Here is a 27,242-nt window from a genome sequence, read left to right as displayed (position 1 = left end):
TGCAGCCCCGGTATGTTGCAGGTAGGTCAAACTATACTTTTTCTGAATCCTTGAAATGAGAGGAATAATTTGGTGTACTTTTAATCCAGATTTTAGTAACTTTGAAATGTGACCACTATGTTGACATTTGACCTTGAATATGGCCGGAGTATTTTTTGTTAACATCTTGGATGTGGACCATAAAAGCTAAAAAAGTTGGTTTGGTAGAGTCCTGGGGTATGCACATTAAACCCTGGTATATACTGGACTAGGCTGCTTTAACTTGCATACATCTTTAAAAAAAAAACCCACCAAAACGCAAAATCTGGTCGTGCGCGTAAAACCATTTTTTTGCCTTAGCATAACATCCCTACTATAATATTTGGACATTTTTTGACGAAAACCCCGTAAAAAACCTGAAATTTTGGGGACTTTTTGTACACTTTGGTAAAGTTTGGGGTGCACCCCCCCCCTCCCCTGCGTACGGGCCTGGCTGCAGCCTTTCTTGATAACATAATAACGAGCCTTAAATAAAGTAGGCGTAGGCCTAAATTCTTTCCTACCATCGACCAGAATGATGAAAGTATCGTTCATTTGCTTGGTTATTCATTGTCATACCTGTATTATAGAATGCAAGCAGCCAATGTCCTCTTAAACTTAAAAATTTGGTAAAATTGGCGCCGAAATTTCGCAACATATCCTCTGGATTCTTTCAGCTAAAAATAATACTTAACCTAAAAATATAGTACTTAGCAAGACATTCGAAATCCCAAGTCATGAGATTTGTTAGTGTGAAATCAAATAATTGTAGGCTATGATTGAAATACATGAAGGACAAGTTGTAGAAAATACTCCCAAATCAGTCCCATCCATCGCGATCTCGCTCTCCTTGCTCGAGCATTGGTTCGATTTCTTTGGATTTAGCGTCTATAAGTTTCGAGTAGTCTGGGTTCCATACTTTATTGTTTGCGTTCTCTTCATCTGATATGTGTAAAACTTGAATAGTCTGAAATAAAAGAATTAAAAGATATTATGATAGGATGCTTGTTGTTTTGTTTACTTTTATAGGTTACATAGGCCCTACTAATTACATGTAGGCCTAGTCCTTTATAAACCACCAGGCAAGATTGATTTTCAGATTCTTCACTTACAATATAACGAAAACAATTCAGTAATAAATTACTCAATAAGTTTGCTTGATCACGTCAAAAATAGCTAAATATAGGCCTACCTAATGCACTTCAATTGTTTGAGCTGTGAAAATCATAAAAGATTACGTATAGGCCTACGCTAGCCTCTGGCTGACACTCATTCCCGCGCGCACTATAATTGATAACGAACTCCCAACCACCCCGCCACACTAATGTCGGTCAATTAAATAAAACAATCTTACTGCCACAGTCCGTTTTCCAAACCCAGCCTTTCCCATCAAAAAAGAGTTCACCTTGACTATATAGGCCCACGTAAACAAATGCAAACAAACACACACAAAACACCCCCCTGCAAGTAGTCTTACACATCCCACATTTATAACACACATCATTTTTGCCGTTTTACACATGTTCACTGATAACTGAATGAAATGCTACTGCAGATGATATGCATGTAGTTCATTTTCCAAATCCTGAATTTCTGAAGATTTACCGTATACAATCAAAAATGTCTTTATGTCGCCCATACCACACACCCAAATAGGGCCTACTTTAAAACACACATGCTTTTAAGACTCGCAATTCTGGTTTACCCTGCGTACCATGGTAGGGTTAGAGTTAGGTTAGGGTTATAGGATTAGGGTTATAATTAGGTTGGATTAGGATTAGGGTTATAATTGTGGGTTAGGCCCTGGGGGTTAGGATTGGTGTAAGTGTTATACTTGTGCACAGGGTATTCCAGAATAATTCCACTCATCGGCTACTTTGAGTCAAATCAATAAGTCTTGCTAAAAACGGGAAAAAACACGTACTCGTATTTCCCCAACATACCTTTCCTCTGTTTTTGAGATTTCTCCATATGACAAAAGCAACTAAGATGATAATAACAGCGGGAAGACTATAGAGCAAGAAAAAGCTGCTGTCTGACGATGCGTTACTGGATGAGATTTTGGTTGGTCTCACAAGTCCCTTAGCAGCCTGCTTATGTTTTGCATTATCCTATACGAACAAATCAAAAACAATAAATCTAATGGTCAGTGACAAATAAAGATATAATTCGTTTTATGCATGCCATTTATTAACAACAGCCTCGATTTTTACATTTTTGGTGTCTAATGAGAGATATTGAAATTATCTATCAGACAATATCAATGAGATTTAACAATGTTTCGACCCTAATTTTGAGACAAAAACGTCAAAATTGAGCATTTCTACCCATATTTTGCAAATTGACCTGACATAAAACTTATAATTTCCCGAAATGTATGAGTGTATTACTTAAACATTCTTACTCAAAAACTGACCCATTATGTTCACAAAAAGATGACCAAAAACAATGTGTGTGGGTAAAGTCGTTTTTGGGCAAGGACATTTTAAAGTGCAATGACCTGTTAAATTTACTAAATTTCCTATGTAAGAGGGTTTTTGCACAATATGGGCTCATTATCGACACCCTCCTTCCCCCAGTGGATTCTTGGAGGCAGGTATTTTTGGAAACCTTATCCATTGAGGTTTTGAAATCTGCTTGCCTACACATTGGCCAGCGGTGGGTGAGCAGCGCTGAGGACGCTTTTTTCAAAATGGCCGCCAAAATCACAAAAATCACCATAACTTGGGCCATTGAAGCGTCTGGCAGCATAATTCTGATGTCTACACGGTTCTACACCCATGTTTTCAGGGTCAAGGATTCCAACAGTATCACGTGCAATGTCAAAAGGACCTAAATTTCCAAGATGGCTGCCAAAATTTCAAAATGGCCGACGCTGAAAATTAAAATTGTCTATATCTCGGTTCTTGAAGCTCCTAGAAGCATAGTTTTAATGCGTATGTTTTCAGTGTCAAGATATCCATAATAAATATCCATGGATCAATAATTATAAGATGGCGACACACAATTTAAAATGACTTCCTGAGAAAACCCTAATTCTTGCTGATTCATTAATTTCTGAGATTTATGTGAGGCTGATTTTTCGGATGTATACCCTTGAAAGTAAAGCTATATACCCTTGGTTTAGGGTTAATAAATTTAATCAATTTCAAAATCTCCTCAGAGAAAAGGGTGTCGAGTGTCAGCCCATTTTATCCTTCTAGTACCTAATACTAACTATGCTTCTAACTATTGTTCTTTCAAAGGCCATATCAAGAACAATTCTTGCTCCCAATAACAGTTACACTTCCTCGTCATGTATACGATATCTCTTAAAGTGGCAGTTTCATAGCACTCCTCTTCTTCCTCCTCTCCATCTTCTTCCTCTTCCTTCACCAGTATGTCTATCAACTCCTGTGGCATTAAGTTATTCTCATTCCACTGGTACTCCAGCTTGCCATGTTATGTACCAGATGAGCAATAGGAAATTACTTTATCAACACCAATATCAACAGTAGATGGCTAACCCAGCACCAATCAGCAATTGGAAGCTAATTCATCAACAATATCAGCTGTAGATAGATACCAGCTAAGCACCAAAGAACAATATTGAAAGCTTCTTCATCAACACCAATCAGCAATATGTATCTACTTCATCAACACCAATATCAGCAGTAGATAGCTAACCCAGCAACAATCAGCAATTGGAAGCTAATTCATCAACAATATCAGCTGTAGATAGATACCAGCTAAGCACCAATGAACAATATTGAAAGCTTCTTCATCAACACCAATCAGCAATATGTATCTACTTCATCAACACCAATATCAGCAGTAGATGGCTAACCCAGCACCAATCAGCAATTGGAAGCTAATTCATCAACAATATCAGCTGTAGATAGATACCAGCTAAGCACCAATGAACAATATTGAAAGCTTCTTCATCAACACCAATCAGCAATATGTATCTACTTCATCAACACCAATATCAGCAGTAGATGGCTAACCCAGCACCAATCAGCAATTGGTAGCTAATATACCGCTAATATATCAACAATATCAGCTGTAGATAGATACCAGCTAAGCACCAATGAACAATATTGAAAGCTTCTTCATCAACACCAATATGTATCTACTTCATCAACACCAATATCAGCAGTAGATGGCTAACCCAGCACCAATCAGCAATTGGAAGCTAATTCATCAACAATATCAGCTGTAGATAGATACCAGCTAAGCACCAATGAACAATATTGAAAGCTTCTTCATCAACACCAATCAGCAATATGTATCTACTTCATCAACACCAATATCAGCATTATTACTAGAGTTCTCATAACAAATCCAGGTACTCACAATTGTGAGTACCTGGATTTGTTATGAGAACTCTAGTAATAATTTATATAGACAATCCTGATGAATCTCTTCAACCAATATCAGCAGTAGATGGCTAACCCAGCACCAATCAGCAATTGGAAGCTAATTCATCAACAATATCAGCTGTAGATAGATACCAGCTAAGCACCAAAGAACAATATTGAAAGCTTCTTCATCAACACCAATCAGCAATATGTATCTACTTCATCAACACCAATATCAGCAGTAGATGGCTAACCCAGCACCAATCAGCAATTGGAAGCTACTTCATCAACACCAATACCAGCAGTAGATAGCTAACCCAGCAACAATCAGCAATTGGAAGCTAATTCATCAACAATATCAGCTGTAGATAGATACCAGCTAAGCACCAATGAACAATATTGAAAGTTTCTTCATCAACACCAATCAGCAATATGTATCTACTTCATCAACACCAATATCAGCAGTAGATAGCTAACCCAGCACCAATCAGCAATTGGAAACTAATTCATCAACAATATCAGCTGTAGATAGATACCAGCTAAGCACCAATGAACAATATTGAAAGCTTCTTCATCAACACCAATATGTATCTACTTCATCAACACCAATATCAGCAGTAGATGGCTAACCCAGCACCAATCAGCAATTGGAAGCTACTTCATCAACACCAATATCAGCAGTAGATAGCTAACCCAGCAACAATCAGCAATTGGAAGCTAATTCATCAACAATATCAGCTGTAGATAGATACCAGCTAAGCACCAATGAACAATATTGAAAGCTTCTTCATCAACACCAATCAGCAATATGTATCTACGTCATCAACACCAATCTCAGCAGTAGATGGCTAACCCAGCACCAATCAGCAATTGGAAGCTACTTCATCAACACCAATACCAGCAGTAGATAGCTAACCCAGCAACAATCAGCAATTGGAAGCTAATTCATCAACAATATCAGCTGTAGATAGATACCAGCTAAGCACCAATGAACAATATTGAAAGCTTCTTCATCAACACCAATCAGCAATATGTATCTACTTCATCAACACCAATATCAGCAGTAGATGGCTAACCCAGCACCAATCAGCAATTGGAAGCTAATTCATCAACAACAATATCAGCAGTAGATAGCTAACCCAGCAACAATCAGCAATTGGAAGCTAATTCATCAACAATATCAGCTGTAGATAGATACCAGCTAAGCACCAATGAACAATATTGAAAGTTTCTTCATCAACACCAATCAGCAATATGTATCTACTTCATCAACACCAATATCAGCAGTAGATGGCTAACCCAGCACCAATCAGCAATTGGAAGCTACTTCATCAACACCAATACCAGCAGTAGATAGCTAACCCAGCAACAATCAGCAATTGGAAGCTAATTCATCAACAATATCAGCTGTAGATAGATACCAGCTAAGCACCAATGAACAATATTGAAAGCTTCTTCATCAACACCAATCAGCAATTATGTATCTACTTCATCAACACCAATATCAGCAGTAGATAGCTAACCCAGCAACAATCAGCATTATTGGAAGCTACTTCATCAACAACAATATCAGCAGTAGATACCCCAACACCTGTCAACAATCGAGAGCTACTTCATAAACGCCATTGACACCAGTAGGCAATGATAGATGGCTAACCCAGTACCAATAGGGCTTCACCGACATGGATATCATGGATATCAGCCGTTGAAAGCTAGCTTAGCAACAATTAGCAAGATACTTCATCAACACCAATATCAGTAGTGGATAGCTACATTGGCAACAATCGGCAATTGGGAGCTACTATATATCTACACCAATATCAGCAGTAGATAGCTAGCTCAGAGCCAATGAACAATTGAAAGCTACTTCAACAACAATCATCAATTGGAAGCTACTTCATCAACACCAATATCAGCAGTAGATGGCTACATTAGAACCAATGAACAATTATTGAAAGCTTATTCATCAACACCAATCGCAACAGTAGGTAGCTGCCTTAGTGCCAATGAACAATTGAAAGCTACTTCATCAACACAATCAGCAAAAGGATGCTACTTCATCAACACAATCAGCAAAAGGATGCTACTTCATCAACTCCAATATCAGCAGTAGATGGCTAACACATCAACAAGCAGCAATTGGTAGCTACTTCTTCAACACCAATATTAGCAGTAGACCCGGGCAGTAGATGGTTACCTTAGCGCCAATGAACATTTACTTCAATTGAAAGCTGCTTTATCAACACCAATCAGCAATAGGAAGTCACTTCATCAACGCCAATATCAACAGTAGATAGCTAAACCCAGCAACAATCAGCAATTTGTAGCTATTTTATCATCACCAATATCAGCAGTAGATAGATACAGCAGCACCTATCAGCAATTGGTAGCTACTTTATCAACACCAATATCTGAATATCGTAACAACAACCAGCAATTGGGAACTACTGCATCAACACCAGTATCACCAGTACAGTAAACCCAGCACCAATCAGCAACTGGGAGCTACAAAATGTACGTCATCAAGCTACTCTAAGCTATCGTTTCATTTTTTTCGTCTGAAGAATCTCCTGGAATTAATCATTTTACAAATAGAGTTACTGAATATGATTAGATTAGTAGTTGATCTTGGTGTTGGGGCATCGGCTGTTCAGTGCCCAAGTGGGTAAGTGCAATAGCTGTCATGTGTATGAGTACAATATACAATATATTGCCAAATGTTCACAGGACAGCTATTGGATTTACCCACTTCTGGCACTGAGCAGTCGACATGTTTATCAGGAGCAGTAGTACTTAGGGAACGTTCATAAATACTTTGGTAGGGGGGGCTGGAAAAATTTGATTTCGGTATGTCAAAACTTTTTTGACCCCCCCTCTGTCTGTATGTTAAACTTTTAGAACCCCCCTCTTTATGGACTGAAAACTTTTTGACCCCCCTTTGTATACACCCAAACTTTTTACCCCCCCCCCACACACACACATAATGAAGGTATACTAGTACTTAATATAATCCGCACTTGTTTCCACTATAAGTAATGCTTTATTTTACTAGTATAGTGGATTAAACTTATACAGTTTGAACCTTGTTACAAATTCAAGCAAACAGATCCGCAATAAATTTCTCATTTATCAGTGTCACTCTTACAGGCCTTATGTCTATAATAGGCCTAAATTGTCAGGACATCATAAAATATGAATAAAATTGCTTTCAAATAAGGTCTCAAAAGTTATTGCACGGATGTATCAGGGGTGGATCCAGCTTTCTTGGTGTGGTGTGGGGGCAAATAAAATTTTGGGGCACAGACGAAAAACAATTGCAGTTGCTTTACATATATATATACCGGAGCTTTAAAAAAATGCTTTTTTGTATTTTACTCTATTTACACCTATGATCGGGATGAAAAGGGCTTTATTGTGACAATGTGCGCGCGTAGCGCGCACAAATTTTGTATTGAACTTTTTAGACCCCCCCTTTATGGGTGTCAAAACTTTCTTGACCCCCCCTTTTGCCACGTTAAAAACTTTTTGACCCCCCTTTTGGAAGGTCAAAACTTTTTGACCCCCTACAAATTTTCCAGCCCCCCCACCAAGGTATTTATGAACGTTCCCTTAGGCTTTGATACTTCTTGTGTTAAGGCAATAGACATGTCGTTGACCGGGTCGTTGATTATTTATGGTGTCATTATTGATGCCATTTTGAAAAAGCGCCTCACCGTACCGCTGCAGCATGCTGGCCAATGTGAAGGCAAGCGGATTTCAAACCTCAATGTATTTGCTGGAATCCTTGATTCCGACAATACGGCATATGCATCTAAGAGCTTCAACGACTGAGATATATGCAAAATTGGGTATAGACATCAAAATTATGCTTGCAGGAGCTTCAAGGACTGAGATATAGGTAGCCTAATTTTCATTTTCAATGTCGGCCATTTTGAAATCAACTAAGTCTTAAGCAAAAGAATACAAGCTCAAATTACCTCATTGATTGCTGCAACAAGATTATTCTGATTCTCATTCTTTAAGTCTGTCCCGGCTTTGACCACGGCATCAAATACTGCATACTCGAAATCTTGTTGCGCGCCAGGCATCGTCGCTTCACCTGTCGGCTTAAACTGTGTTGAATCTGTCTTGGTTTTCTCCTTTAACCATTGTTGATAGTCTTGATCATCTTCATCAAAATTGTCTGCATCTTCATCATCCAAATTCCAACTGACTTGAACTTCGCTAGCAGAAACCGACGCACCAGCAGCATCCATAAACTTGTTGGCAATCCGTTCATGCATACTAGGGTACACGTAACTTACTCCTCTGCTTGGTTCTAGTATAGAACTTACATAGTCAGATTCCGAGGAGGAGGCATGGGAAGAAAAATCTGAACTTTTTGGATAATTATCGGGGCTAGGTTTGCGATGTTCTGCTGTGATAACCGACAGGGAATCAGAATTGGATTCAGAAATGGAATTGGAATAATCGGAACTTTTTGGATAATTATCTGGGTTAGGTACACGATGTTCATGAAGTGTTTCCGGTACAGAATTATCTGCGTTAGGGGAATGCTCTTTATTGTTTTGTAACGTGCCTGGTTGTGAATTAGTTGTCATTCTATTGTTTGTCACACCCTGTTGGTAAGGTACATTGGCGGGCTTACTGGTTTGACCGGTACCAGTCGGCGTCCATGTTTGCTGTTGCCGTTGATTGGTTGGATATGCATTATTTGGTTGCATGTTCTGGTTAGGCCGACCTGTATTGGCGACAGTGTTTGTATTTTGTCTTGTTGTCGGAGATCCGGACACCCTTGTCCCTGGAATATTTGTACGAGTGACATCATTCCCGTTTTGGTCTACTCCTGGAACAGTCACGGGTCTTAGTCCGGCAGTTTGATATTGGCCTTGACCAACAGCATTCTGTCTTGGAGATTGATATTGGCCTTGACCAACAGCATTTTGTTTTGGAGTTTGATATGGGCCTTGACCAACAGCATTCTGTCTTGGAGTTTGATATGGGCCTTGACCAACAGCATTTTGTTTTGGAGTTTGATATGGGCCTTGACCAACAGCATTCTGTCTTGGAGTTTGATATGGGCCTTGACCAACAGCATTTTGTATTGGAGTTTGATATTGGCCTTGACCAACAGCATTTTGTCCAGGAGTTTGATATTGGCCTTGACCAACAGCATTTTGTCCAGGAGTTTGATATGGCCCTTGACCAACTGCATTTTGTCCAGGAGTTTGATATGGGCCTTGGCCAACTGCATTTTGTCCAGGAGTTTGATATTGGCCTTGACCAACAGCATTTTGTCCAGCAGTTTGATATGGGCCTTGACCAACAGCATTTGTTTGCTGATATCCATCTGTATTCTGTCCAAACCGGGCTTTGTATCCACCTTGAAGTCCTGGGTGGAAACCAGCTTGGTCAGCTGTTGTTGGATTCATTTGTCCCTGATATTGAGCTGCATTTGTTTGATACTGCCGCTGGTTTTGAACTGTATTTTGTCCAACAAAACCTTGGGGTCCAGCCTGAGTTGCTTGTTGTTGATATCCTGCCGTATTTTGCCTTTGAGTTCTCGTCGTCTGGTATCCAGGAATCGGATTTATCTGGTTACCACCAGTAGGAAAGACGCGGCCACCATCGGTGTCAGTATCGCGTCGTCTAGTCAACACCTGTCTTCTAATTCGCCTCACTCCTGCAACAAAAATACGATTGGATATGTGTTACTGGGTCATCAATAAAGGATTCATTTGAAGTCAGAAGAGTAAATAATAACAATAATACGAATAATACGAATAAATTAAGAGAGTTTTTCTTTTGTCAAAACCAGTTTGAAAAAAACTTACTAGTTTTTCTTGCTGACAGTTTCGTCAGTGAGCAAGAAAAACTAGTAAGTTTTCTTCAAACTGGTTTTGACAAAAGAAAAACTCTCTTAATTCGTTCATTACCAATTTGTTTCAAAATAATACGAATAAGCTAAAAATGGACTACAACTACTGCACTGGAAATTTGATTTCAGCACAGACAACAGTTGTGGAGTTACAGTCAAAAATGAGGGGAAACCAATATTTGATCAATAAATCAATAACTACTTGCCTTGAGTTGCTGAATTTTCTGTGCAGTAGTTGTAGTCCTTGCCCCTATAATATACATATCTTACTTGTCACAAATGCGTTATAATTTTTTAGAAAAATGCATAAATAGGCACAAAATTGGCCAGGGGTGTAGTACCCCCTTAAGGCTAAAGTAATGCGAAAAAATGTCACACCATGCGCATACATAGGAAGAAGCAGCCTATCATCTCTAATTACACCATGGGAGAAGAAGTACTCACCACAGTTTCAAGTCAAACATACCTAGGAGTGGAGATCCATGAGAAACTCAGCTGGAAACCACATATAAAGGCAATGACAGCAAAAGCCAACAGAACCCTTGGTTTCATCAGACGAAATCTGGGCAGATGTTCTTCCTCCATCAAGCAACAAGCATACACAACTTTAGTCAGATCGCAGCTTGAATATGGGGCAACAATCTGGGATCCTTACCGGCAGAACCAGATCGACAGCATTAAGAAAATTCAAAGGAGGGCAGTACGCTTCATAACTGGCAATTATCAAAGTAGAAGCAAGCGTCACAGCTATGAGACTTGACATTGGACTACCAACCCTTGAGGATCGGCGCAAACAATCACGCCTTGTGACAATGTACAAGATCCTCAACCATCAGGTAGCTGTTCCCCTTCCTGACTACATCACGCCTAAAGGAAGAGCACCCAGAAGTCAACACCAGCACAGATTCACTAGACTGAGCACATCTTCAGATTCATACAAGTATAGTTTCTTCCCCCGGACCATGAAAGATTGGGACGAGCTTCCTCACAGCACCATAGAGCTGCCCACCTTGGAGCAGTTCAAGGAAGCCGTCAGCACCGAGTAGTTGGCATCACTGTTTTTACTTGCTCCTTGACTGTATATATTTGGTACATGCACGAGCCGTCCATCGTCGGCAGCACCCTTGTCTAGATGCTGAGAAGGCTTTGACGAGTAACCAAGTAGAAGTAGAAGTAATGTATCGAAATGAGAGTGTTGCGCGTTGTCTAAAAATCATGTAGATGCGGCAGGAATGACACCCCTTATAATTATCGCCATGGGACCTACTTAAATCACCCATACCATTCATCTTGTATGTCAGCTTATTTGTCTTAATATTTGAGTGCAAATACCGGTAGATCATGCTCCACTCGATCTGTCCCTCCTTGTAATACGATGCAATGTTATAGAAAACATGCTAAGATGTAATAAAAATTCCCTTTAAAAGGAAAAGCCAGCCTCAATGTAGAAGAGGTCTTGTAATTAGTTTTGGCAGGGCCGTTCCTAGGGGTTTTGCCGCCCTAGGCAAAGCCTCTCTCTGCCGCCCCACCAAAGCATACCAAAAAGTGTTAAAGGTGGTTACCCCTTGAAAACTTGTCGGTTTTCCCGTCAGTTTTGACCTATTTGATTTGTATACTGCCCACCAGTGGCGTAGTTAGGGCTTGTGACGCCCAGGGCTAGGGTTACATAATGATGCCCCCCCTCACCCCGATTGTCAAAACTATTGCGCCCGAGCTCGCGAAAATTTCCACAAATAGGGCCTACCACTAATAAATTTTGGCTATAATGAATTATAAATTGATCTTTAAAATGATTTTGTAGTGAAATGCGCGCGAAGCACGCGAAAAAATTTGACTTTCATCGCTTGGAGGGGCGCAGAATCGATGGTGAATTGGTCAATTCGGCGCGCCCTAATGATGGAGCCCAGGGCACGTGCCCCCACCTCTCCCCGTCGCTACGCCACTGCTGCCCACGACCGTTTTCCTTCTTTCCTGTAATTGTTATCCCTCCCATATTTTCTTTTTATCCGCCCTCATTTTTTCTTCCCTTTTCTTTCTCCATTCCCGTTTTTGTTGTTCTGTTTTTGCGCCCTCTGCGTTTGCCGCCCTAGGCGACCGCCTTACCTGGCCTAATGGTCGGAACGGCCCTGAGTTTTGGTCAATGTGAAAGGCATTTTTAGGGTCACGCTTACATCCATGTTACGTTACATGACAGTCCACCAAACCATCAACGAGAACATGTACACTGAAACAGCAGAAAACGTTAATTCCTAATCTCATGTCAACTCTTTAATTCATTTAATTCATTACTCCAAATTGTTCTGGTCTGTTTTTTTTGTTGTTTTTTTTGTCGTTTGTTTTTTTTTGTCTTTTCAGCTTTTTACCCACGATATCGCAATTTCCAATTTTGTAATATACCAGAACTTACGAACTCAATATCTTCGCTTAGGAATGTCCGATTTCACTGCTTTCGATATACCACGTCACAAATACACTGCCGGTTTGAGTTAACTTACATGTACATTTTATTTTAAAATAACTTGATATTAATTCGCAATGTATAGTTTAAGCCTACTATATTATAATAGATAGTGGCCAGCACATTTATAAAGGACTGATTACTCACTACAATCTTCACTCTTAAACTGTGTTTTTCTGAATGTGCTTATCATGTTGATTGCTAGTCGTAGTCAGAAACTCCTGGGAAGCTATGGACATGGCATCTTACCTACTCCATTCTATAACAGTCTGCCTAGTGCCTTGTGTGTTTTCTCTTCAATCATTTTGTTGAATGTAATTTTATGAATCAAATAAAAAAGATAGAAAGTGACTTCACATAAGTTATGTGTCATTTTATTTATAATAAAGAAGTTATTAAATTGATAAAGTAAGACAATTTATTTATCTATAAGTGCATGTCAAATGGGGTACATTGTTCAATACTATAGGCCTACATGCATAAATTATGCCCATATTATAGCTAGGCCCTAAAAACTTTATTTTGCATCGGATTTTTCCCATTGAAAATACAAAACTGATGTTTATGATAGCAACCATTTCATCAATAATATTTTGAGTCATTTTTATCCATAAAACGACACAGGATATGATAGATAAATACTTTCACATCAATATGGTCCATATGATCACAGATTGTTGAGAATCTGTGATATGATGAAGATTTTGATTCTATAGATCTATTATCAACATGATATCACGCTGTTCAGTGGTCAAGGAGTAAGGACCCCCGGTCAAGGACACTGATATGACATCATAGGTGATGTAATTTTCTTCTGCTGACCATATGATGCTGTATATTAACTATTATTGTTACATTTAGGCCTATACCCACAGAACTTTTTAAGTCATAATTAGTTCAAACATAACTTTGGTAATACTCACTCGTTTTCATTTGTTGAAACGGCAAAACATACTTACTTTTCCTTACAAATCGAATAACAATAATTTTAAAACATTCCACCTCAAAAAGTAAAATAAAATGATTCTTACCAATACCAATAAAGTTAATCTCTTGAGCATACAAACCCAATCTCAGAAATAGATACCAGCCCGCGTATGGGCTGGCGAAAACTTTTTTTTTCCATATATTTTAAAGAACAAGAGGGCCTATTACAAAATAATCAAAGCTGACCGTTGGGCCTGAATTGGCATTGGCGGTAAGCATAGAGGTTTTTTCAGGGGGGGGGGGGCACCAAATTAAAATTATAATAAATGGGAATACATGACGAAGACCAGAATATGGAATGCACTTTAAAATGTTTTAATTAAAAAAATACGAATGCCTATTGGCTTTCAGACCCAAAACCTAAAGGAGTGCCTTGATAAGATTTCGGGCAAAAAATACGACAGCGTACCCCACCCCTTAATAAGATTTGGGGAGTGTATCTTTAATTAAGAAAAATGCGAATGCCCCTTGCAGACCAATATTGTGACTTTAAAAATTGAATTGGAAAATGTCACTTTAATGTCGCTTTCAGACCCCTTAAAACTGAACGGGGATTCGGCAACTTTTGCTATAGTACAATGTATAACGAGGCTGGATTTAAATACATTTTCATCCATTGTGTGGGACTTTGAATACGAGAAATGTCCTTCTGATTTATATATATTTTTTAATTCGCGATTTTATGGCAAATTATTAAAAATTTATATTTTTTATGCTTTTGAAGTGTACATGTATGCAGCTGGGAAGAAAACCGTCATCATTTGAAAATGTTGACCTTAAGTATTTAAGATATAAATATTTTTAGATCTTTTGGGGGAAAAAATGTATATCTTCTATACGAAAGGTCAAAATGTTCAACTGATGGACGGCTTTTCCTCCCAGCTACATGGTGTGTCTGATGTGCTTTCGGATCCCATAAAAATAATGTGCAAACGTTGCTATCCGATCCCTTAATTAAAACAAGGTACAGCACATAGGAGTAGAGACCAAAATGACCTAAGCCATGTAAGTGGTAAAAAAGGCTGGACTTCACAGAGTTTAGTCCAAAAAAGATGCGTCTAACCATGGAGGTATAAAATTTATATACCTCCATGTCTAACCATCGTCTAACTCACGGTCAGTGGTGTAGCCCCCCCCCTCCCTTTGTGAAAAGTCTTGCCCCTGTGGGATGATGGCCAACCCGATATTTAAGATTCTTAGGCCTTTTTTTTATATACTTTTTAGCCCATTAAATGTCATTGTTTGCCTCCTTAAAAATTTGTCTTATCTCCCCCTTTTTTGCCTACCCTCCGAGTGCTGGCTATTTCAGAAATTATTATTTTGTTCTGGGACTGATTATTCGGACTAACTGCTCCCGGTGTCTAACTGAACTGAACATCAAGTAAATACACAAATTGTGATATTGTGAATGCTTGCAGAGTAAACCACAACATGGGATGAGATGAGTAAGATATTATCAGTAAAATCATATCTTGATTGATATCAAGTGACTTACCTGCATCATTATGCCTTAAAATAAACGCACAACTTGGACCTAAAACCATTATCAAGCTCAAAATACGGATCCACGCCATGGTTCTTCTATATACGCATACAATAACCGGTGATATATAATATGCAGTATTTAGTGTATAATAGTTACGAGACAGGTGGTTGACATTGACATATAGCCACGTTATGACATATGATGATGCTATTTATTTACCCATCATTTACGCAATCTGCGCCATGTAAATGCATTAACGTGAAAAAAAATATCCGCCCAGTTTTCACTAAAGCAAACCGGTGTTGCCAAGATTTATCAGTAAATCCTGGTATTTGATGATGGTTGTATACACCCAATAATCTAAAAACCTTAAGTTTCTCAGCAATAAAAAGCTCCGCACATATAATAGCCTTTGCCAATTGGCCAATAAAAAGAAATCCACCTTTTTACTTAATATCCCTGGTTTATGAGATAAAATTAAAAACCTCTGTGATGTGGCACGAAGAGTTTAAAGTAGCCCAAAAAGCAAATAAACCACGGTGTTGGCAAAACTGGAGCAAGGCAGCGGAGTTCGACGTCGACGGCATGAGGACCTAAATCAATATTCTATTGTCCGTATTTGTAATCGAGCTATTGTGTTGTATTGATAAGCAAGGTCGACCATTTAGATCTATGTTGATTCTTGGTAGACAGGCATCACAGGCTAGGTAATATTGAATTTGCATAATCATCATCTGAGGCAGAGTAATTTTCTTTTTATAGAGCATTATAACTTTCCATAACCACTAGAAACAGAGCCTTGAAATATAAAACAAGACATAATAAAGTTGAGCACAGAGCTTGCCTTTAAAACAAATTTATTTTATCCAAATCTATTATGTGGTAAGGAAGTTGGCTAAGTTTGAGTTTGAGAAATGCTACGGAGGTCATCGTGGAAAAGTTGTAAGAAACATTTTTGGAAAAATTAATTAGGATGAATACTTTTGAAACTTTTGATAAACTTTTATGTTTATAAACTCTAAACAAGAACTCTCACGTCACAGATGAAGACCATGTTTCAAAATGTGCTTCTATAGATAGGCCTAAGTGACTGGAGTCTGGAACACTGGTAATTTGTAATAAGAAATAACATGGAATACTCAGGAATTTTCATGTCCAAATCTGAATTTACTTTTAAAAGTGTCCTAAATACATTTAATTCAGAATTGTAATAACACGTTCAATGAAGATCACATCCACCACGCTTCAAGACAATCCAATATTACATGTACAATCTATATATTCTATTGACCTACGATGACCTTGAACATTTTTGCTGCTCAATGGTGCACATCCACTAATGATTTCATAACAATCCAACAGTTGACATTGACATGACCTTTAACATTTTTGGCGCTTGAGATCGTATCGACAATTAATACTCAGTTGACCTCGGATAAAACATCAAATTGAAATCAACTATAGTGCTTATTTAACTCATCCAGCACGCCTTTATTTTTATTGGCCCCCTAGGTTCCTAGTTTAATTTGTTGAACCAGGTGCCAATTTTGGAGGAAAAGTAGCCCCTGGTTCATTACTCCTATTTTGACCGTGACCCCTGGTTCATCCAAAGTGGCCCTTGTTCACTCCAAGGTGGAATCAGGGGCTACTTTTTTAGGCAAAGTGGCCCCTGATTAAATTCAGCTCTTATTTTCACCCTTGACACCTGACAACTTCCTGCCAACTCTCGAATTCAAATCTTCTCTCTCTTTTGGCATTTTCAGTCTGTTTCGTTTTAAAACTGGAAAAAATGGTAGCATCTCACTCTCCGTAAAAGCATGACATTTTAAAATATCACAATATATAGTTTACAATTTGATTTCTGCATTTGCCTACATGACCATTAAAACAATAGAGAGAATATAAACCATAGACCATTCAAATGTTTATGTATAAGGCTACAACTTGAACTTGTCAGATAGGCCCAAGGCATGCAATTTTTATGCTAGTCGTATATAAGCTTATATATGGGGATTTGCCATTTGGTCTCAGTATACCATTTGGTCTAATATCCATTTCGTCTAAACCCATTTGGTCTATATCACTACGTCCAATAATCATTTGGTCCTTTAACCATTTGGTCCGATAAGATATGAAAAACCTGATCGTTCAACCCCGATTGGAAAGACATCATGTCGGCTTTCCATGTGCCGGATATCCGCACAAAATTGTAGTAATATGCATTCACCCTGCGCACCCCATGAATGCATGCATTGCACACCTTCCAAAATGCACCCATATCATCATTATCATGCTTTATATATCGCGCATCGGTCGTCATAGCCCTGCAAATCTACAAGTTAACTTTTATAAACGGCGTTGCTCTAAGTGTCGACTTTCCATGCGCCGGGTATCCTCGCACGATGGATATGATCATTTTCATTTTTCAAATACACCGAAGCATTCAACTTTCGTGTACGTTAACAATGTTAATCAATTGCGTACGTGTTACGCACTGGATCTGGAATTGAACGGAATGCCAATAATATTAGGAGGTGTGGGAGCTGACCTTTTTTTTTAAAAACCTGAACATAAATTGCCGACTTTTAGGATTTTCTTTCTTCAAAATAGACAACGACCTGAATGTGAAAATCAAAAACAAATTAGGCCTATAAGCCGCGGCCATTTGTTTAAATAGTGAAGAGTTTTGGTGACATAGGCCTATCATAGCAGACTGTAGTACAATTTTGGGTCAGAACCATGAATATTATTATAAATCATTATACCAATTCACTGAACGGGCGCTTTTGAGGGTAAAATGACCGTAATGAATCCATTTAGGGAACAAACGGACAGGACAGGAACAGTGGCATCGCTGATAACCAAAATTGCTGCCAAGAATACAGTGGCACATATAGGCCTACCCTCACATGCGCGTATTATTTGGGGGGGGCTTTGGGGGCGCCAGCCCCCCGGGGTAAAGGCAGGGGGCGGCCAAAACGAAGGGCGGAGGAAGAAGAAGGGGCGGCAAACGAGGGGCGGCGGAAGAAAAAAGGGCGGAAAAAAATTGAAAAGTATAAAAAATTGTACTATACATCAAAATGTGTTGCTTTTAGGGCGATAGCGCTTATAATCCATTTTCAAGTTTTGAATACTTTGTTGCTCTTTTTTTCTTTAACAATATGCAATGTGTTCGACTAGGGATGGGGTATGAACGTTTGGACAGTATTTATTGTGGGACATTAGAGCGCATCAGACATATCGAATTGCATTCTGAATACGAAGAATGTCCTTCTGATATCAAATAATTTTGATTTTTGAAATTCGCAATGTAATACACATTTTATGGCAAATGATTAAAATTGATATTTTTGATATTTAACAGTACTCGAAGTAAACTTTATAAATCGGATGATTTATACTTAAAGTGTATGTAGGTGGGATAAAAAGCCGACGATCAATTGATAATTTTGACCTTTCGTATTGAAGATATGGATTTTTTTCCCAAAAAAACACCAAAAAAATTAGGTCTTTTTGTGAAAAAATCCATATCTTCAATATGAAAGGTCAAAATTTTCAATTGATCGTTGGCTTTTCCTCCCAGCTACATGCACTTTAAGGATATATCATTATATTTATAAAATTTACTTCGAGGACTGTTATATATCAAAAATGTGAAAAATATCAAATTTTAATAATTTGTCATAAAATTTGTATTATATCGTGAATTAAAAAAAATATAATTCCATTTCATTATGAATTCCAATTATTAATCACAAATGAACTCTTTCAGTGCATGCTGTTCATACTATGAATGCAGGTCCTAACATACATGTAATATAATAATTAAATAATTGTTTCTTATTCATAAATTTTAGAAAGAAAGAAAAAAAGCTCATATATAACACCCTCAGCCATTTAGAAAGTAAATCTCACTCAAAGTTTAAGGGGTCGTGGTTTTTCATTGTTGCACTTAAATTATATACGTTTTACATTTCATTGGTTTTGTACAATAAGTTAATCCGGGCATGTAAGGTCAAAGTGACGGCATTCAGTATTTCAGCAGTAAGCTTCAGGTAGAAGGAATCAGCTATGTTTATCGTGTGAGCTTTAACATGTTCAAAATTGTATGAAGGCAGTGATTTGGTATAATGGTGTACATGGTGTATGCTACCAGTTATAGGCCTACTTTCTAAGTTGCATATCGATTCTGACAGTACACAGTGATGTTGTTCTACATGAAAGACAATAGTAAATAATTACTACACAGAACCAGCTGTATCTAAATAAACAGTACAGAGTTCCATTCATATATATTTTCTGCATATACGATGTCGCGACTACACATAATTATTTTTGTTACTTGTGTTGTCTATGGAACACATGCTGCGCCAATTTTACAGATATGGAAGAGGGACAACACAATTGAGTCTAAAATGAAAATACGAGGTAAGTCTTTTAAAAATCACTAATATAGAAGTAACCGTGGTCCCCGGCCATAGTCATGCCACAGTGCTGTGTACTCTATAGGCCCCTATTTTTACTTTTTTTTAATGGGGTCTGTCGTTCCCGCTGTTGTTATGCTGCTCAAAAAGGTCCATTTAGTGATCCAGCCGTGTAAACAAATTCAAATGCTTAAGTGAAGGGTAAGTCATTGCGATTGTCATGTATTTTTGAAACGAAAAATTTTGTCAAAAAATTAGCAAAACAGCAGTATTTGACAAAGTTTAAGCCCCATTCAAATACATGGACTTGTCCCTAATTTGGGACGGCAAAAGATTGAAAAACAATCGAAAAAGATTTGCACCTAACTTAAATCGCTAAAAGATTGTAAAGATTGAGAATCACTGACTCCTTTTGATTGAAAAAAAAAAAGTTTCAAATCACCCGACTGAATATACAGTCGAAAACGAGTTGTTCCTATTTCGGGACAGCGAGATTGAAAATTCAATCTTTTTGATTGAATATTCAATCGGGCAATTTAAGAGAGTGAGTTTTTCACTCTTTTAGAGAGTTACTTTTTCTGTTCGGAGACCCCATTTGAAGTCCCCAAACTACGGTCGCCTTTTTGCAATCTGAGTGGCACCTATGTACCTAAACCAACAAATTATTTGACTATCTCCAGGATTTTCACTGAATATAATTTCTTTGATAAACGTTTTCTCGACATTCAATTAAAAACATGATTGAAGTAACGGTCTGTGCGTCTCAAATTAAAAGGTACATTTATTATGTCAATTCTCTTTAATATAGATATCATTGACAATGCAAGTTCAGGTCAGATTCAAACAGAGACGGGCAAAGAAAACAGTCGCGCCATTCCTGAACAGCAAGAGGACCAAGACACTGAAAATGTCAGAGCAGATAATGATGATACATTTGATGGCCCAAATAACATACCCAACAAATCACAACTACCAGTTAACACATTGACAAACGAAGAATCAAATGGCATTATCGATACTGATCGACAAAAATTACCGGAAAATACTGGAGATGAAAATGCACCAGATGGGGACACCAAGGAAAGTAGTTCTGATGGTAGTGCCTTTCTATCAAGTGTTTCGTTTTATTTGTCGAAAGCTTGGAACAGCAGCTCTGATTATGGGGGTTTGCAATCATGGCGGAAGCCTTCCTTAGATTATTACTTCCGAACCAGTACCATGACCGACGAAGGGGATAGCGCATATACAGCAGATTATGATGGTTCCTGGACCAGTTTTGAGGAATTGACTACAAATGATGACGATAAAGATGCTACAGATTTTCAAGCGGAAGATCACGATTATGATGGATCTCCAAGAATTAGTCAAGATGCTCCACCAAAATCTGATATGGTAAGTCATTGCCTCATTTCAAATATATAGTTTTAGTTTTGGTTTTGGTTTTGGTCACGTGGTTTCCTATTGTCCTGCCTAACCACTTGAATCATAAGATATCGAACTCATTGTTTCTACCTTTTGTTTAAAACCGAACATTTGTGTCAGTCAGTTTCGGTTTTGGTTTCAGTTTCTTATAAGTGGTGTGGATCGTAAAATTATTTGATTTGAAGTTACCTACTCTAAGTATACAAAAGAAATGTTTAAATTTCGCAGTGCAATATTCACGAGCAGAGAAGTCGAACAAAGCAGTCTACATTTGAAAGCATTGATTTAGTTTGAAAGCATTGACTTGAGACTACGAATTAGCCTAAGCTGATTTCACTGTGAAAATATATAGACCATCGAAATATTTCCACAGACATTACAATAGGCACTTGACAGATTATGACTTCAGTGATATAAACACTATTATATGCGCAATTCTATTTATGTGCATGTCGCATGACGGAAGATCAATATCATAGAAAGCTGGTTGAAACTAACTTTTATTCAATTTATTTATTAGAGAATAGAGAGAGAGAGAGAGATAGAAGAGATCGCCAGGGAAAGAGGGTATGTGTGTGTGAGGGGGGAGGGGGGAGGGGTAGGGAGAAAGAGAAACAGAGGGGGGAGAGCATTGGAAGTGGGAAGGGAAGGAGGGGAGAGGGGGCTCAAGAGTGGAGTGGAATAATAGGGAAGTGTCGATATCGAGTGTGGGGAGGGGGGAGGAGGAGGTTATATGTAGGTGGCGGAGGAACATAGGTAAGAGGTATGGGTTGTGCTTTCCGGGGAATAATCTAATTCATAATCATATCATCTACATCATCATGCATCGTTTATATTTCAGACAAATAAACAAAACACCCGCACCCCCACCCCTCAATATATGCACATGATGTCTATGCATAATTATTCGTTTGATTATAATCAAACGAATCTCGGTGTAATTTAATGGTGTCATGGAAGTGTGCCAGCTACGGCAGAGAACATCAAAAGTCGTCAGCGTTGATAGATATCGATAATGAAAATGTTAGCACAATAGGCTATTATATACGTATGGTTATAGGCCATTATACTTTTGATTATATATACCCTCTTGTGTCCTCTCAGCACAATAGTGTTTTGATTGCATACCAGTTCATCTCCACATTTTAATCCCTTGATTTTTGGTTTCTGAACAATAGAGAAACCAAAACTATATATTTGAAATGAGGGATTGTAATTTATACCAGTATCGATTTAGGCTGCTATCAAAGCAGCAACTGTATATCTGGTGAAACCGTGGAAAGCTGTGGAAGCAAGTAGGCTATTGACGGCTCTTACGAAGATAGATGACGAGGATGAGCACGGTGATAATGATATAAAGAGGAAGTGATCATGATGATGGAAGACAAAGATGATGATTGTTGATAAATGAAGGTGGTGGCTGATGACGATAGAACAATAGTAAATCCTGGTCCAGGGATTTCAAATCAACTTAATTTTTCACAAGAGCTTTATACTAAACCACTGCAAGGGTTCGAACCCGCAACCTCACGCGCCATAGTCGAACGTCTTATCGATTGAGCTAACTTGACTGCGCAAGATGAAGATGAATTTGGAGGATGACGATAAAGATTGCCGATGTTGATTTTGACGATAACAACATGATGAGGGTGATGATTTGTTGTTTGTTGTCCTCTTTATAACGAAGTGACTGTTAAACGGAATTCACCATCGTAACCATCATAGTTTTTAGTTTTCAGCTGAGACCAGTTAACTAAATTTTTCGTTCACTTTACTAGAGTGATGGTCAACATCTTTCAACCAGCAATGTTGGATACTTTGACGGTACGCTCTTGCTGTATGGTATTCCTACACTTATCGGTATCATCATCGTCTACAAGATATGGAAAAATCGTTCCAAGAAAACTGTTAAGGTATGAGAGCTCTAATCTAAGGTTCCATTATCATGCCCAACACATAAAACATGTTAAGGGGTGGGGTATGAACGTTTGGACAGTATTTATTGTGGGACATTAGAGCACATCAGACATATCGAATTGCATTCTGAATACGAAGAATGTCCTTCTGAAATCAAATAATTTTGATTTTTTTGAAATTCGCAATGTAATACACAATTTATGGCAAATGATTAAAAATTGATATTTTTGATATTTAAGGTTAGGCCGTATAAAATTAATGTTTTGGTTCTCGTCCAGAGGATTTTCATGAATTGATGAGGGAGGAGGTGTTTTTTTTTTTTTTTTTTTCAATGTAAAATTAGCATTGTCAGTAGTTGTTGTCTTTCCAACAGTGCTCGAGGAAACGATGAGGCCTTTTTTTTTTTTTTTTTTCAAATGTGAGATTCTGAGGGATAAACCCCCTAGAGTACCACAAAAAAGACTTGGAAGTGATGCTTGTTCTCTAATAAACTTATTTATATGTATGAAGATTTCATAAATCATTCCAAAGTCTAAAAAAATTGAAAAATCTAAAAAAAAATAAATCTTGACAAATCCCAGAAATTGAGGAGGGAGGGGACGAGAACCAAAATATTAATTTTACACGGCCTTACACAAAGAGACGTATAAAAAACGTATAAAAGACGTATAAAGTTGTTCTCTAAAACAGAGTTTTCTCAGTAATCAAATATCGCAGCGAGTGAAATGTTGGTGCATTGGATGTAGCTTAACATTTTTGTGTGTGTTATATACAAATTATTAGAATAAATTTGAAAATCGTTCGTTTAAAGCATTTTTACCCACCATGTTCACAACATCAAAAACACGTTCCATGAGGTTTTTTTCAAATGTGCGCTCCGTATAAATCCACACCGAGCGATTGTTTTCTTCTTTTTCGTATTGTATTATAAATCGATCAAAGAAATAATGTTGCCATGGGGAAGAACCAAATACAGTACCGATTAAATTTTAAAAGCCCTTTTGGGGGAAAATTTTGGAGAATTTGCTTGAGAAAAAGCTGGTTTGTGAAATTATCGATATCTTGATTACGAGACGTTAATTTAGACATCTGAATACCTACATTATTTCTCAACATTCTGCCAATTGCTATTCCATTTGATTTTCACTCCAAATTGAAGCTAGTTTTGCAAAAACGAGGTTTTCCTCCATCAGTTCGTTCAAAATTTCAGCGCCGACATGCGTGTTTATTCTAAGAGCCATAATGCGGACGCGATTGTAATCATCTTGAATTGCATCCAATTATAGTTATATCACCCGCTTTGAGAACAGTCTATTGCGTAAGTTGATGGATGGCCGAGTGGATAGAGCATTGGACTGATAATCTAATGTGAACTATTTTTGTGGGTTCGAGTCTCCGTGTGGCTGAATTTTCTTTTTTTCTCTTTTCTCATTTTTACTTCCTTTCTTTCCTCTTTTCTTTCTCCCTTTTTCATTTCTTTTTTTCATTTCTTTCTTTCTTTCTTTCTTTCATTTTCGTTTATTTTCTTTCTCTTCCTCTTTTTCACTATGTCTTTATTCTTTCTTGCTCCTTTCTTTTTAGTTTTATTTGATTGATTCGCTGAGTGCAGTGAATCGTGATTGATTGTTTTTCACTTTATATAATTCAGAAATTTGTAGGCCTGCTAAGTCTGTCTTGTTGATTTTCATCCCAAATTCGATTTACAAATAATTGCTTTTTGATATTGTTGTTGTTGCCTACCCTTAGGCCTACATTGTAATCAGGGGAATAGCAGCATTGATTTCATCAAAGATATCAAGGCTATAAATTCAAAATCAACACATTTTCCAGGGCGTAGCTTGACGAAGTGCCCCAATCAATTTTAAAATTTATAAAATCCTTGTGAAAATTGCCGAAAACGGCTTGTGCCACCCCCCGGCATCCGAGCTCCGGGCACGAGCTAAGCCAAGTTTCATAGCCTTTTCATGTCTTGACCGTGGATCGATATTCTATTGTATGTAGGCCTACGTCCCGGTACGCTTGTTCATTTTCTGCATGGCTGTTTCTGTTATGAACTTTCGCCCCTCTGAAATTAAGCGCATGAAAAACTCTCGGCTAACCTTAACAGTAGGCCTAAAATTTTGATCTTTTCGTATTGAAGATATGGATTTTTTTCCCTAAAAAAAAAAAAAAAAAATTAGGTCTTTTTGGAAAAAAATCCATCTTCAATATGAAAGGTCAAAATTTTCAATTGATCGTTAGCTTTTCCTCACAGCTACATACACTTTAAGAATATATCATGAAATTTATAAAATTTACTTCGAGGACTGTTATATATCAAAAATGTGACAAATATCAAATTTTAATAATTTGTCATAAAATTTGTATTATATCGTGAATTTCAAAAAAATTAAAATTATTTGATATCAGAAAGACATTCTTCGTATTCAGAATGCAATTCGATATGTCTGATGTGAGTGTCCCACAAAAAATACTGTCGAAACGCTCATTCCAGATCCCTTAAAAGCGAAAGATTTTATAAATTGCTACTTTCCAGTACAAGTTAGAACATAAGACAAAACAAAACAAATAAAAACAAACTAAATTTAATTGATCATTGTACTAACTCGATAACCGGAAAGAAACGTTACACTGACCTATGCAAGTGATCTTTAAGAAAAGTTGCGTCTTTAAACTTTCCATACATTTTTTTTTCATTAAAAACTAATGCCTGTAAGTAACGGTCCTAAACTATGGGTCCCCCAAATATAGGTTTTCTTTTCTTCTCTTGAACTTAAAACAGGGAAGAAAAGAACCGTTAAAACTAACGAGATATTCCGACTAAACTCCCCCAAGAATGGCCAATAGTTTCGCATTTGCTGTACCATTTTGGTAAGGGAAACCATCCAGAATATGTTTCATGACTGCCTCCCCCAATTACTTGCTAATAATTTCTGTGGTTGTCCTAAAATTCAATTTTCGTGAGCTACAAGTGTTAGCAGTATTGTGATTGCATGTGTCAAAAATCCAGTAATATTACTAGCTAGAAATAATGATCAAAAATTCTGAAATCAGGGGGGGAAAAATCCTGAAATCAAGAAAATCTTGAGAAATCACATTCTAGCGATTGGTATCAATGAGATAAATAAATTATTACGTTTCCTTATCGAAAAGTAGGGTTCATTTTATTGGCCCAAATCTATTGTTCATTGGAATTAAAATCAATTCAGATTTATGGAGCTGCTCTCAACCATCTACAATATTTTACAATTCGCTTTACTTTTGTTCCTTAGGTACTGATGAAGATTACGGACAGCGACAATAGCAAATGGGATGATGACTACCAAGGTAAAGAACTAGAACCAATGCTTAATGATGAAGACAGTGACTCATAATTAGTGTGAGAAACAATGAGAGCTGTGCCATGTCACACAACGTAAGGAGCCCTGGAAAAGGAAACTGAATTTAATCCAATAACTTTATATGGGTTAACCAAAAACCAAGAAAAAACAAAAGATTCATCTCAGGAGAAAATTTATTAACGTTATTTTTACTGTATTTTTGGGCTACCGTTTTCATGTCTTTGTGGCCGCTTCCAGGCTGAACTCTTTAGTTTGATTTTTTCTGATGACTCCCCCCCCCAAAAAACAACCCTGCAAACACCTATAAAACTATGAATTTGGTCAGACAAACATCTTTTTGTTGGCCTAAAGGACAGAGATGCTAGCAAATGCAATGACGATATTAGACAAATTTAAGGAAAGAACTAATGCTTAGCGACTCATAATGACTGAGAATCAGCTGCAAGTGTGGGTTTTAAGTGCCATTGCCAACAGAATCAAATCAAGGAACATTGGAAAATGAAAATTATAAGTTGGAACCAATAAAACAACAATGTCCCATTCCACTGAGTTTTGGTAACAAATAGTCAATGACCACGATGACAAGAAAGATGAGTATCATAGACAATCATATTGGTTTATATAAATGCTATCTTTGCTTCATCGAGTAACTAGTGATGTCAGTGAGGAGTCATGGGGGAAATCTGGTGGTCAAAACTTACATTTTGTGTGTGGGGGGTCGCCATGCACTATGTTGCAAAATTTAGATTTCGTCAACACATATCACTGGAAAACAATTAGGGTAATGGTTAGTGTTCAAAATTTATGCTTAGGCGCATTAGACCTTGTGCCCCAGGAGCACTACATGTTGAATATATCTCAATTGTGTGTACTATGTTTAGCTAAAAGTTAAAATGAATGTTTTTCATATCCAAAAATGTTGTAAATCCCAATAATGTAGATAAATGAGCTATTCAAGTTGAAATCCATAC

At 37.6% G+C, this 27,242-nt stretch overlaps 2 protein-coding genes across 2 annotated transcripts; one reads left to right on the top strand and one right to left on the bottom strand.

Annotated features, from left to right (window-relative positions):
* Positions 1-480: 480 nt before the first annotated feature.
* On the bottom strand, positions 481-15,335 carry LOC140158954 (uncharacterized). Its single transcript, XM_072182245.1, has 4 exons — positions 15,177-15,335; positions 8,336-10,041; positions 1,962-2,129; positions 481-985 (listed from the first exon to the last, which is right to left on the bottom strand). The coding sequence occupies exons 1-4, from the start codon at positions 15,253-15,255 to the stop codon at positions 839-841; spliced, it is 2,100 nt and encodes a 699-aa protein (XP_072038346.1). The 5' UTR covers positions 15,256-15,335; the 3' UTR covers positions 481-838.
* A 3,847-nt stretch (positions 15,336-19,182) lies between these two features.
* Positions 19,183-26,547, top strand: LOC140158952 (uncharacterized). The gene is made up of 4 exons (XM_072182243.1): positions 19,183-19,595; positions 20,400-20,983; positions 22,792-22,926; positions 26,203-26,547. The coding sequence occupies exons 1-4, from the start codon at positions 19,478-19,480 to the stop codon at positions 26,302-26,304; spliced, it is 939 nt and encodes a 312-aa protein (XP_072038344.1). The 5' UTR covers positions 19,183-19,477; the 3' UTR covers positions 26,305-26,547.
* Positions 26,548-27,242: the final 695 nt, after the last annotated feature.

Source organism: Amphiura filiformis, chromosome 8 (genome assembly GCF_039555335.1).
Source record: "Amphiura filiformis chromosome 8, Afil_fr2py, whole genome shotgun sequence".
NCBI classification, from domain to species: Eukaryota; Metazoa; Echinodermata; class Ophiuroidea; order Amphilepidida; family Amphiuridae; genus Amphiura; species Amphiura filiformis.
The sequence above is the reverse complement of the archived record's forward strand: the minus strand, read 5'-3'. Positions and strand labels throughout refer to the sequence as shown.